The sequence below is a fragment of the Panicum virgatum genome, chromosome 5N (genome assembly GCF_016808335.1).
Source record: "Panicum virgatum strain AP13 chromosome 5N, P.virgatum_v5, whole genome shotgun sequence".
Classification (NCBI taxonomy): domain Eukaryota; kingdom Viridiplantae; phylum Streptophyta; class Magnoliopsida; order Poales; family Poaceae; genus Panicum; species Panicum virgatum.
The window spans coordinates 67,523,958-67,536,955 of record NC_053149.1 but is presented as its reverse complement, the minus strand read 5'-3'; the positions used below and the strand labels follow the sequence as shown (position 1 = coordinate 67,536,955).

General features: G+C 44.0%; 1 protein-coding gene across 1 annotated transcript; it reads left to right on the top strand.

The window, feature by feature from the left end:
• The first annotated feature begins 4,890 nt into the window (after positions 1-4,890).
• Positions 4,891-9,993, top strand: LOC120675569. Its single transcript, XM_039956765.1, has 14 exons — positions 4,891-5,185; positions 5,889-5,944; positions 6,044-6,218; positions 6,304-6,405; positions 6,493-6,564; positions 6,974-7,090; positions 7,172-7,249; positions 7,555-7,617; positions 7,711-7,807; positions 8,052-8,130; positions 8,787-8,995; positions 9,093-9,238; positions 9,338-9,460; positions 9,593-9,993. Exons 1-14 carry the CDS (start codon positions 5,096-5,098, stop codon positions 9,737-9,739), a joined length of 1,554 nt encoding a protein of 517 aa, XP_039812699.1. The 5' UTR covers positions 4,891-5,095; the 3' UTR covers positions 9,740-9,993.
• The last annotated feature ends 3,005 nt before the right edge of the window (positions 9,994-12,998 follow it).

Here is a 12,998-nt window from a genome sequence, read left to right as displayed (position 1 = left end):
GGGGCATGGTGGAAAAAATCTATTCATCGCACATTGCGATGGGAATCCATCCCATCGCAGAAGCGATGCTCCACACCAGGGAAGGGTTAGTTGCCGCCGCCGAGCTAGGGGAGGGGCCGTCTACGAGTTAGGGAAGGGGGTAGGGGGGACGGGGAGGGTAGGAGGTGGGCGGAGCGGCCGGGTTTCCGGGGTTGCCGGGGATGGAGTGGATCTATGGCCACCGGACATAGAGGAGGAGGTCGGGAGCGGCGGCGCACACCGCGCGACCCTAGTGGAGCCGGACAACTAGTGGGTGGTGGCCGGCAGTTGGGGTGAGAAGAAGATTGCGGCAGCGGCGAGCTTGGTTAGTGTCAGCGGCGAAGGCGCCGCCAGAGCCGGGGCAGGTGGGGAAACAGAGGCCAGAACTAAGGAAGAAAAAGGGGGAGGGGTGGGTTGCGCACCTCTGCGAGAAATAGACTCCCCCGCATGGTGAGCATCGGAGTGGGAGTCTATGGTCAGTTGGTCACTTGGTCATGCAGGCAGACGTTGTGCAGTACGCTGAGCAGTACGAAGGGTTACGCATGACACGCATGGTCGCTTGACCACACAATATGAATTCCAAGACAATACAGACAACAAGGTTCCATTATTAATCCGGCTGTGGTACGCGGTTATGCATGATTATGCATGACACGCGTAGCGCCGATCGGCAAGTGAACGCCTCAGGGTGTCCTCAATAGTAATAGCTGCTAGCTACATAGTCTGCTAATATGTAGGTGTGAGACAAAATCAAAGACTATTTTTATACTATTGAATCCACATGTTTTTTCTCACACGTTCTTGAGCTACGTTAAATAAATCAGCTATTTACTAGTCGCTAGTAAGTAGTAACTACTCTTTCTTCTACTTTTCTCTTCCCACGGGGCGGATGCAAATTGGAGGGGGGCTCATCTCCCTTCTCCTTCCTCTAGCCCCACCTTTTCTCTTCGTCTCTGTTTTTTCTCTTCCTCTCCCTTCTTTCTCCCTCTAATTTCCATGGAGTTCCTAGGGTAGAGGGCTTGAGCCCTCCGCCCTCACGCTAGCTCCGCGCTGGCCACCTAAGATCTAGCTAGCTAAATAAATAAGAATTTTTTTATACACGGTGTACACTTCTATTTGTTTTGTGAACCTATAATCGATTATCTCTCTCTCTCTTTTTTGCGAGATCGAAGGATGCGTCGTTCATTTATCAACAAGCGCTCCCACACGGCTCAGAGGCTTGGGCTGTTAACAGGGTGCACACGTGAGCCACATCACAACTTTTATTTAGTACACAACAGTTCGATCTTCCTAATATTCACAGGAATAATATTGGCAACGTTAGATCTTGAAACTCCTCTCCAATTCACTAAAAAGATATTTAGACAACCTTTTCAAATAAATAATGTCTAGACAAACGTCCCTAAATCTTGTTGGCAACAAATTTGAAATGGCATCACAGTACTTGGAACACTTGAGATGTTCTCACAGTACCACACCTGACAAGCATATGCACCCTACTAAAAGAATATTCCCTACACAATCAATCATTGGAGACTTTCCTGCTTCACTCTGCTTATCATCAGCATCGCTCTGGCACGAAACCTGCAAGCTGGATTCGAACAATACACGATACTTTCTAGACCAATTTATTTGCAAGTAAGCATCAATCGGACATCACACATATTTGCAGATCAACTTATCCACCCCTTATCCCATTTCCCCAGCCCATTGCCTTGTTTGGTTTTGTCCCCGTATTACTTTGACCGCTAATTACGATGTCAAACAAATTCAGTTTACAAAATCAACTTCAGAACCCCGCGCTAGTGATCCTGAATAATCTAATGAGGCCTTTGACCGCGCGATTAGACGATGGTACTGTAGCATCACTATAGCAAAACATCGATTAATTACTGTTATTAGATTCTTCGCGAAAAGTTACACATATCCCTAAAAATATTTTTCAAATAGTTTTCATTTAATACACAATGCATACGAGATTCTCTTTTTGAGAAATGTGCGCGCTAGAATCCTTACAGAACCAAACAATGTTTGCCCCATACACCCAGCTTAACGTAACGTGGCTGCACTACTGCCTGCGTGGCGTCCAGATCCGGATCTCCACCAACCAAGGTCGTGTTTAGTTTCGTGCCGTGTAAACAACGGAATCTTATTAATTTGAAGTACTAAATGAAGTTTATTTACAAAATTTTTTGCACAGATGTGTTGTAAATCGCGAGACGAATCTAATGATGCTAATTAATCTATGATTAAGCAATAATTAGCGGATGGTTACTGTAGCATCACTGTTGCAAATTATGGATTGAGTAGGCTCATTAGATTCGTCTTGCGATTTACAGCCCATCTATGCAAAAAGTTTTGTAAATAGACTTCATTTAGTACTTTAAATTAGTAAGATTCCTTCCAAAATTTTACGTTTTTGTGTTTACGGAGTAGGAACTAAACAGGACCAAGTGTCCATGCCAAGCAATCGAGGTCGTTTGGTACCTGTTCAGTGCCAGTGGTGACGTTCTTTCTGCAACACCTGCAGGATGCTGCTGCTGAAAGCAGCTCATCTTCATCAATGGAAAGGATCTTGCAGGCCTTGGATGGATGCAGATGCAGCCTTGCCAGAGCTTCTTTCCCGTCGAACCCGGTTCTGCCGAGTATAGAAATGCTTCGTCTTTTGTCAGCAAAGCAAAGCCGCCGTGGGCGTGGCGAATGGTGAGAGTGACCGGCGACGAGGGCTGTGTGGTTCGTTTTCGGCAAGGCTGCCGCCACTTGCGCGGTGCCAACGCAGGCCTCACATGCGCATGTGCGCGGAGGCAGGAATGGCCGAGCATCCGAGCTCCTCCCTCCTCCGCCTCGGGTAGTCGGGTAGTTCATGAACCGGGGCGGGCGGACATGATGGTTTACTGCTCCTCGGCGCGTGGGGCCTTGCGGTCTCTCCAAATGCAGAACGTGACAGCGATACGGATCTGACTCCAGACAGTAGCTCGCACGAGATCGAGCAGAGCTAACGGTGCAGGTTTAAGACCACTCACCAGTTTTTTTTTTCTTTCGGATTTGTGTGGATTAAGTATGAAACTCGAGAAATCTGGTTCTGGTTCCAACCCCACCTTGCAACGCAACGAATTGTTAACTTTTAGGGAGTTGTTTAATTCCTGGACTCACTTTGTCCTTTTCCCGGCAAACTTCACCACTGTACTCGTGTTTGACTTTCTGGGAGCATCAGCTAGTTTCTTAAGTTTTCTTCCTCTGATGTGCTATGCAGAGCTCATTTCCAGGTCTTTTTGTGAGCTGCTTATTCAGACTTTTTCTCCACATTCTGCTCGAGATTTCAGTTCATCAAGCACGAAAAGAAGAGGAGAGAAAAAAATTGACGAAGCCGTTGGCGATGCAGTATCATTTGGAATTCGGATGGGACAAAGCAAAAACACCTGACAGACTCCACTGTCCATGTTGGAGAAGCCTCCATTTGGGCGATGTCCTATGTTCAGCGGACACGGATCCGGTGCAGTACTGCACGTGCAGTTACTGCCGCTGACACGTGGGCCCCACGGCGCATGGGCCCACACGTCAGCGGCAGTAACTGCACGTGCAGTACGTCACTGAATCCATGTTCAGCGCGGGAGATTCCAATGCTAGTGCTGCGTATATTTTGTCCGAAGCACTTTATTTCTTTCACGATGCTCATCCAATCATTTCCTTCCAAATTTTCTACACATTTTTTAATCTAAAATTTCATTCAGAAAGTACTTAAATTTCGAGGAAGAGAATCCTTTCGAGCCTGAATTTCACCGAAGTGTCCTATGGGATTTAGCTGTCATTCCAGGTGAGGTGAGCGAGCGATATGATGAACACTCGAGCGTTTCTTTCCGAGAGGAGGAGCTGGGTCCGGCTGGGGGTGCGTAACAGGCAAATGCAGAGTCAGAACAGGCTGTAGTGACAATGAAATTGAAATAAAAAGATTTTAAACGATTTTCTGACGGGGTTTGGCCGTTTCGGGAGGAAAGGGATGGGATTGGCTGGCCAACGCGAGTGGAATAGATGCGCATCCATACACTGGCATCTCCCTGTCCCAGCCAGAGTAGATTGTTTTCTTTGCTCAAACAGCTATTTCAGCCACGCGCACACCGGAACTCACCCTTGATGCAATATCAGTTGCGGTAAAAATGAAAGGGGTCTGAGTTCGAGTGGCTCCTCTCACCCCCCCTCTCACGCCGGCAGCCTAGGTTCTATCCCTGAGCTAGCACGGGAAGGCTCCTTTGCAGCCTGTCCAAAACTTATATCTGCAAATGTGAACGGTGCTATGTAATCAGGGGGCCGTTCGGCTGGGCTGGAGCTTCTAGGCTAGCCGCAGCCGCGTGCTTTCCAGCAAGTCCAGCGCCAGTCCCAGCCTCAGCTGCGTCCAGCCCAGCGAACCGACCGCTTGTTGTCATACACTAATTTTTAATTGATTCTGCATTAATGTTATAACAAAATTATATGTTACTATGTTACTATGCTAACACACTCTGATATGCTTGCCATAGAAAAACTAAAATAATCATATGCAATTTTATTAGGTTATGGTTTTAGTCAAATCGAGTATTTGTCTAGCATTCCCCCCCCTTTGTTTGTTGATTGTTACTAGTCAATTTCAATATGTTGATTGAATTTGGACTCACTTGTCCTTTTCTAGGCACTCGAATAAACACAACACTTTTGTATTCAACATTTAAAAATGTTGAACAGGGGCCCTTAGCTTGGTACGCGTAGCAGCTCCAATTCAAAAATGTGGAGCAGGGGCCAGAAGCATTTTGGGAATCAGGGCCGCGGCCCTAATCACAAAGGCCACCCAGGCAGCCCAAATCAACCGTCCCCTTCCCCTTCCCACATGGAGTCATGGACAGCGCGCATACAAATTTCCCACGAGACCCTAGAGCTTCGATTTCTTCTTCCTCCTCTTTCTCACCGCTCAGGCAGGTTAGGCCAGGCCCGGCGGGGAGAGAGATCCAGAGAGAGAGCGCGGACTCTCACTCCTCCTCCCCTCTTCAGACGCTTCGGGAAGGGAACCCGCCGCGGCTCGGAGGAGGGGACGCGACGCCCGCGGGCAATGGCGGCGATGGAGGCCGCCGCCGACGCTATGCTGGCCGCCGCGAGCCGCGCCTTCTCCAGCGCTTTCGCCATCGCCGTACAGATCCAGGTGAGCCCCCTCCCCCTGCGCTCCGCATTGTGGTTGGATTATGGGCGGCGGCGCGGAATTGTTTTGTTCTGTCTCTATGTACCTTTGGAGGGACAATTTTGGCCGGCGGATAATTTTTCAGTTTTGTTCTTCCACCAATAGGAAAATTATCTGTGAGTCTTGTAAAGGCGTAACTGTATTCTGGATGCTGGAACTGGAAGGCTTCACAGTTCACACTTGGGAAACCAGTTAACTGTGCTTTTGGATTGTTGTAATTGGGAGGTGGGGTGATGGACTAGTTTGATTACTACGTCTGAAAAGCCAGAAAATGTTTCCACACACATTATATATTGGCATTGAAGCGTATGCTTGGAGTGATTTGTCGGTTTCGCTTCGGACAAGCTTGTCGATCTCAGCTTGTCTCACTCCTTTTATATGTGCCACGTCCTACCAATTGTAGGCAATTTGACCTTTCTAGTCCGTTTTGAATGTCCACGAGTATATGGCATGTAATAGTCTTTAGACTCGTTTAAAGTTCAGATTTTTTTTTAGTTCCACTTCTGAGAGCTTGACATCATATATCCTTTTGATGTTTTCCAGTTTCTTTTTAGATTAAGGAAAAGAGTTCCAGCCTCAGCTTTCAAAAGAATGAAAACCTACAACCAAGCACTTTTCTTACTGTAGCTTACTTCTTGTTTATATTCTGGTTATCCCATTTATGTAGGGGTGTGGGATCTGTTTAGTACTTGCTCTCGGATGGGCGGCTGCTTCAATTGTCAGGTAAACAACTGAATTTTGTGATTTAATGTTGTACTTGATGAGGCTGGAAACAATGTAGCAGCTGATGGCTTCTTTTACTATCAATGCTCTCTTTAACAGAAAAAGGGTTATAGTGAACATGAGGCGCAAACAAGTAGATGGAAATAGTTTTGCATTTCTTTGTGATGACATAGATGAGCTTGAGCACTCCATTCAGGAGAGTTTACCTAGAGTCTCTGTAATTATGCCTTTAAAGGGTTTTGGCGAACATAATTTGCAAAATTGGCGAACTCAGGTATGATCAGACTGCAAAATATGTAAAATTATTGTTTTTTATGTTTTAATTGTTATGTGCTCTTACACAACCCATTAAAGCACAGATTACATCACTTTATGGGGGGCCACTGGAATTCCTCTTTGTAGTAGAGAGCAAAGACGATCCAGCTTATCATGCCGTTTCCCGTTTGATCGCAGAGTACAAGGTAGGTGGATTACCTCATAGGACTAATGGCCATGGTATTCTCCAAACTCTCTTCATATATTGTAACCTTATCAGATATAATTTTCAGGACAATCTGGAGGCAAAAGTGATTGTGGCTGGATTCTCAACAACTTGTAGCCAGAAAATTCACAACCAATTGGTATGTAAAGGACTTTAATTCATCCTCATTGTTCATTCCATTGTCTTTTCACAATAGACAACACTAAATGTTCATTTTAGCTCATGCTTGTAGATGTGCCTAGAGTGTTGAATAGACTTGTTAAATGTGCATTCACTGGAACAGTCCATGCTACTATGTTGCTCTTTTGTTATGTTATGTTTTTCTGCCTTTCACATATCATTCATCTTCACCTTTTCGATCATCCAAAGAGTCTTGAAAGATGGCAAGCTGCATATGCTATAGCACTAGCACCTTGCAAGTATGAGGATAGTTGTACTGAAATTTTAACTGTCATTGCGTTTACTATATGTTCATTTGTTAGCCTTGCTTTCTTTTTACCAAAAAGTTAACTGGGTACTTGATTCTTATGTTTATCAAACTGAAACAGGTCGGTGTTGAAAAGATGCATAAGGATACCAAGTATGTCTTATTTCTTGACGATGATGTGAGGTTGCATCCTGGGACGATTGGAGCCCTCACAAAAGAAATGGAGAAGAATCCTGAGGTCTGCTTCCCTTGAACTGCTCCTCTCTTCTTCTATTGCCCCCTCTGTGTTGACATAGTATGCTTTTTTTGTGGCTGGCAGATATTTATACAAACTGGATATCCCCTTGACTTACCTTCTGGTAGTTTGGGCAGCTATTGCATATATGAATATCACATGGTATGTTAGCTTCTCTTTAAAACTTCATATGCCCTTTTGAGAATTTTCATCATAGTTCTATAATGAAATAGTATATTTCCCTTCACTTGAGTTTGGCCTCTCTTTGGTTTAACTATGTGATTGTTTGTAAATGGTTTGCATAAGACAGTGATATTTATTTTGGCTGCACCAAATCTCGTTAGCATATCTCAATTTTTTTTTGCTAGCTAGTTATAATGTTCATTGTCTGTCTATATTCACTGCATCTTTTTACCATTGATGACAACCTTTGTAATTTATATTTAGTGATAATAAACATACTGCAGCCTTGCTCCATGGGATTTGCAACAGGTGGGAAGACTTTCTTCTTGTGGGGTGGCTGTATGATGGTATAATCTATTTCATAACAAGAAGATTCTCTCTAAATTTGCTCTGAATAAACTTTAATCGTCTGTAGTGTTTCTAACATGACTTTATTTTAGATGCATGCTGATGATTTTAGGGAAGACCGGTATGGTGTTGTGAGTGGATTAAGAGATGGTGGCTACTCAGATGATATGACTCTGGCTGCAATAGCAGGTAATTCTTTTTTGCATGGAGTTATTGCTCTTTTGTTACAAAAAAAAAACAAAACAAAATCTAGTATTAAGGATGGAAATGAAATACAATCCGGTAATTAGTATTCTATGCTTAAACCTTAAAGGCCAAGAGCTGTAATGATGTTTCGGTCCTTTTTCTATTTGGGAATTTTAATTTTGTTCATATCAACTTTTGTGTTCTTGGTACATGCCTTCTGACTACCGTTTGCATGTATCTTTCACAGGACAGCACAAAAGGCTCATATCTTCACCTCCTGTTGCTGTGTTTCCACACCCTCTTGCCAGTGATCTTAGCTTCTCCAGGTACTGCAAATTTGCATGGGAAAGATGTGCATCTTATTTGTGCTCAGTAAAAGAAGTAAATTACACAGTCCCATACATTGTGTCACAACGACAGTTTTTATGTGGGGAGCAAGTTTGGGTAAGCTAGAAATGGGAGCTAAAAGAGCATATAACATTGTTATTTTGGTACACAGAACTGTTGGAAAGCCCAACACAGCATATTTTCTTTCAAAAAACAAGATGGATAATTGGATACGTACATGGTTCAATGAAAATAAGCAAATAATCAAATTAATATGCTCTAGCCATTTAAAAACACTTTTTTTGAACTTAAAGCTATTTAAAAATACTTGGACTAAGAACTTCTTTCACCCTATGTGAGTGACACATAATACAAGGTACAGTGTGGCACTGTTCTGGCTTGTGGTGTGCAACGGAGATGTGTAGGTGTTCCAATGGGGGGGGGGGGGGGGGCGCTTTGTTTGTGCAGTGCCTAGGTGCTCTAGGCCAAAATTCCCTGCTGGGGGGTTATGCTTCCACATATACACTATGGACTCCTACTACTTATGCCACGATACTTGGGTTTCTTTAATTTACTCTGCAAGTGCTTATGGTAAACCAGCTAATGCATCTTGACTAATACCACGTTCTGCATATACATGCCTTTTTTCATGCAGATACTGGAATTACCTCAGGAAACAAACTTTTGTCCTTGAGTCATATGTATCAAAGGTCAACTGGATGATGAACCGTGCATTATTTACGACGCATTGTTATTTGTCATGGGGATTTGTTTGGCCCTATATTATGGCTTTGGTGCATGTTTTGACCGCTCTGCGAGCACCGTACAGCAAAATAGTAAAGGAAGCATCTGATTCATCTTGGGGTCAGTTCCTCGCCCCTTCCCCTCTGATTCCCAAACTCTATTGTTGTCAAAATGTTTCATCATCCCACTTCTGGCATCTTGTGACATGCTATTTCAGGTTTATACCTAGTGGGCCTCTTGTTCATATGCACTCTCATAGAGCTTGTTTCAATGTGGAATTTGACAAAGGTGGAAATTCAACTATGCAATATGTTGTCTCCCGAAGGACCAAAAGTATCTCTTGATTCATACAACTGGGGGCTTGTGAGTGTCACCTTCAACACACCAAATAATTTTAGGAACCAGAGATTCCTCTGTGATAACTTCTTCTGTAATCTTATTTTTGTTGGACTTCAATTTCAGGTGTTCATTGCTGTATTGGTAGACAATTTCCTCTATCCAATATCTGCATTCCGGTCACATTTCTCCCAGTCAATTAATTGGTCTGGTATCAGATACTACTTGAGAGATGGGAAAATAAGCAAGGTACATGCAACACATTCTGTTAATTTTTCCTTTTTGTCATTTACCTTTGCGGTGTTTCGAGAAAATTCACCATGTCAAATGATTCTTGATGTTTCAAGTATCCCTTTACATCTCGTTTTAATGGCTTTGCAGATAGAAAGAGAGAACAGTTCAAAGTATACTGATCTTGGAGGGAAGCATCTATATGGCAAGAGGACATATCCCCCTAATAAATCATTGCTTGGTTACCTGTCAAGAACTTTAGCGCAATGGCATCAGCCGAAGAAATATGATGTGTAGTTAAGCCAAGCAGGAATTCAGCCCTCAATTTGATGGGGCCTCTTGTTGTACACTCCTCTTGTTTCATCTTTCTCTCCCTCCCTCCCTATCCCTACTTCTTTGTTTGTTTATTGATTATTAGGTTCATTCATATTAAATTTTGTGGTGTTCAAGCGGCGCCACGTGAAAGGTTTGCACCTCATAGTTCTTGTAACATTATAGGATGTGTAACAGCTGATTGAAGAAGTGAAATGTGCCATATTGGTCAGATGGTCTCTTGGTTCGTTCTTGCCTTCCCGGTTCCAATTTTTCTTTGTGAAAACGGAGGACAGAGACGTGTGATGAATAAACTTTTATTTGCTAGTCTGATTAGACCGTAGACGAGAATAATTTATGGTAAAGACTTATTTATGGCTGGCCATAAATCAGACTGGCCGTACGGCCGTTCGGATAGTGAGTGTCGCATGCATGTGAGGGACAATGACAGAACCAACAGCGCATATCTGTGAGGGACAATGACAGAACCAACAACGCATGCATGCACATAATTTCGAAGATAAAAAATACTATAATTTCAACACCGAGTATCGAAATCAAAATCCGATTGCACAGTGTGTTTGTTTCAATAAAAACTTCAAAACAAGATCTCTCACCACTATATTTTAAAGATATAATTTTTTTGAGAGAAAATGCTTTTTTCGCGCATTCTAATTTGTTTATGATGTTTGTGAAAATTGCTCATGGGTTTACATAATGTTGTTTTTGCATGCCCGAGTTCATTTAAGTGGATATTGGTGTTCATATTGTGAAGATAGAATGTTTGGTGTCAATAGTGGATAAATGTAAACAACTTTGTTAGGTAGGTGTCGGTGTTTACCGCCAAGACTGCTCAGGGATACCCTTAGCAGTAAGGTTTGTAGGTAGGGATCGGCGGCTCTGGAACTCGATGGTGCAAGGAACACAAAGATTTAGACAGATTCGGGCCGCGAGTTGCGTAATACCCTACGTCATGTGTGCTGGTTTGTATTGCCTTAAGTGTTGATGTGTTTCGAGGGGGTCCCTGTCCGCCCTTATATATCCCAGGGGACAGGGTTACATGGAAAGTCCTAGCCAAGTACAGTTGGAGTCCTACTACAGCACAATCGGGTAGTTTTCTTTGTACTGCAGCTAGTTCTACGCCTATTCGGGTAGTTTACAAGAGAGGTAAGGTACATCCATGAGCTGTCCCTTACTCTAGAACTTTCTATGCCTATAAGCAGTCCTGCTGCCCCGAGTCTGACAAGCCCCCGAGCTCTTCGTAGTCGAGTCCTGCAGACGTCGAGTACTTGGACGACGTCTTCGAGTACTTCAAGTAGTCAGAATATCCTTCTGGTTGCTTCTGGGCCTTCCTCCAGACGCGTCGAGTAGTCCTCCAAGTTCTTGTGGTTGCTCCGAGGCTGTGAGGTGCTCAAGCCCCGAAATCTTGATCATATAGGGTGCGCGAAGTACTCGCGCTCCATATGGAGTAGCCCCCGAGTCTTAGGTTGAATCGCAAAATCAGGCTGAGGGTCACTTCAGTCATTTTTCCTTCTTTATTTTCCGAAAAAATTGAAAAATAAATCTCTGATGCACATATCCCGCAGCCCCCTGAGTCTTGAATTTAAATCTCTCCATTTAGATTTAAGAATCAATGTAAATTCGTGACAAAAGTGAAAACTTCTCTGAAAAGGAAAGAATCCGATGACATCCCAAATATTCATGAAATTGCCCTTAGAGACCGTATAAAGCCGGTTGAAAACTTCCGAGGGTTTTACCCCTTGAACTCCTGGCCGCCGTCAACCTCAGATTCACCTTTGTCTCTTGTCAGTCAGATTCCAAAAGCCCCTCTCATAGCCCCTGAGCCCCCTCTCATAGCCCCTGAGCCAAAACTCGTGACTTTGAGATGGCTCCCAAGAAGAACAAATCCAAGATTGAAGAGGAAACTGTCGCCAATATGTCCACGGGCTGACACGGGCTGGCGTAAAAGCAAGATGTCTGAATCGTTGGTGCAAGAATTGGAGAAAATGGGTCTCCTCTAAGAGTAGGGCGTGAGCCAATGGCGCGCTGGTGAAGGAGAAAATTACCCTATGGAAGGTACCCTTGAGACCGTTATGTTCCGTGATTTTGTGGAACGTGGTCTCACTCTTCCTGTGTCAGAATTTTTCTATAGACTTCTTCAATTTTTGGGAATCCAATTACACCATCTCACTCCCCAATCCATCTTGCATCTTTCCATTTTTACTCATTTCTGTGAGGCATTCCTTGGAATTCTTCCCCATTTTCACCTTTTTCAACATTTCTTCTTCCTTGCTCCGGTCCCTAACGCCACCAATCCTGCCGTCGTCGGGGATGTGAATTGGTACATCCTGAGAGTCGAGGCGAGTACTTGGCTTACGATCCAGCGGGTAATGGAGCCGAATGGAAGAAGTTCCGGTTCCATGTTGGGAATTTTGAATCCCTGCTTCCAGAGAGGGTTGCTGGCGCCGCCCAGGTCTAGGAAAGCTGGTCGAGTAAAGGACCTGGTGGCAGGCAAGTTGAAATCATTCTACGTTTTATTGCCACTATCAAGAGCAAAGGAGTCACCGGAGATCATGTGGTCTACTCCTTTGTTAGTCGTCGAGTCCAACCTCTCCAGCTCCAAAAGCATTCTGCATTTAGATATGAAGGCACGCAGGACCCCACTAGGATGTCTCCAGAAGTAATAGCTCAGTCTAAAGTAATCAAGAGATGCTGCAAAGTACTCGACAACTTCGACAAGTCTTTGAAGCTTCCAACGCTCTTCTGGGCACAAAATCCTCCCGATAATGCATGGGTATGTGTTTTAAAAACCATGTCGAGTACTTGTAGTTAACATTTCTGATCTTCTTGACAATTCTTTTGCTTTATTCTGCAGAAAATTATAAGTCCTGGTATTGTATACCCCCGTCTTCTGTAAATGCTGACTCTGATGACAGCAAGAAACGGAAGGCAACTCCCGGATCTATATTGTAGAGAAAAGTTCCTCGTGTTGATGCCGGCCAGTAAGTATATAATATTCTATTGATTTTATCCTGTTTGCCTTAGCTTTCTTATTCAGAATCTTGCTTGGCTAGGATCCAACATCTTCCGACGCATGAGAAAGATCAAGTTCAAGACTTCCGCAACTGGGTGTCGAGTGGTTCAGAAGGAACTAGTCGATCAGCCCTCGAGTCACCTGTAATTGGGTTAATCGAGACCCCAGCTGCCAGTTTGCCAAGTGTAGACACAGCTGAAAAGCCAAACG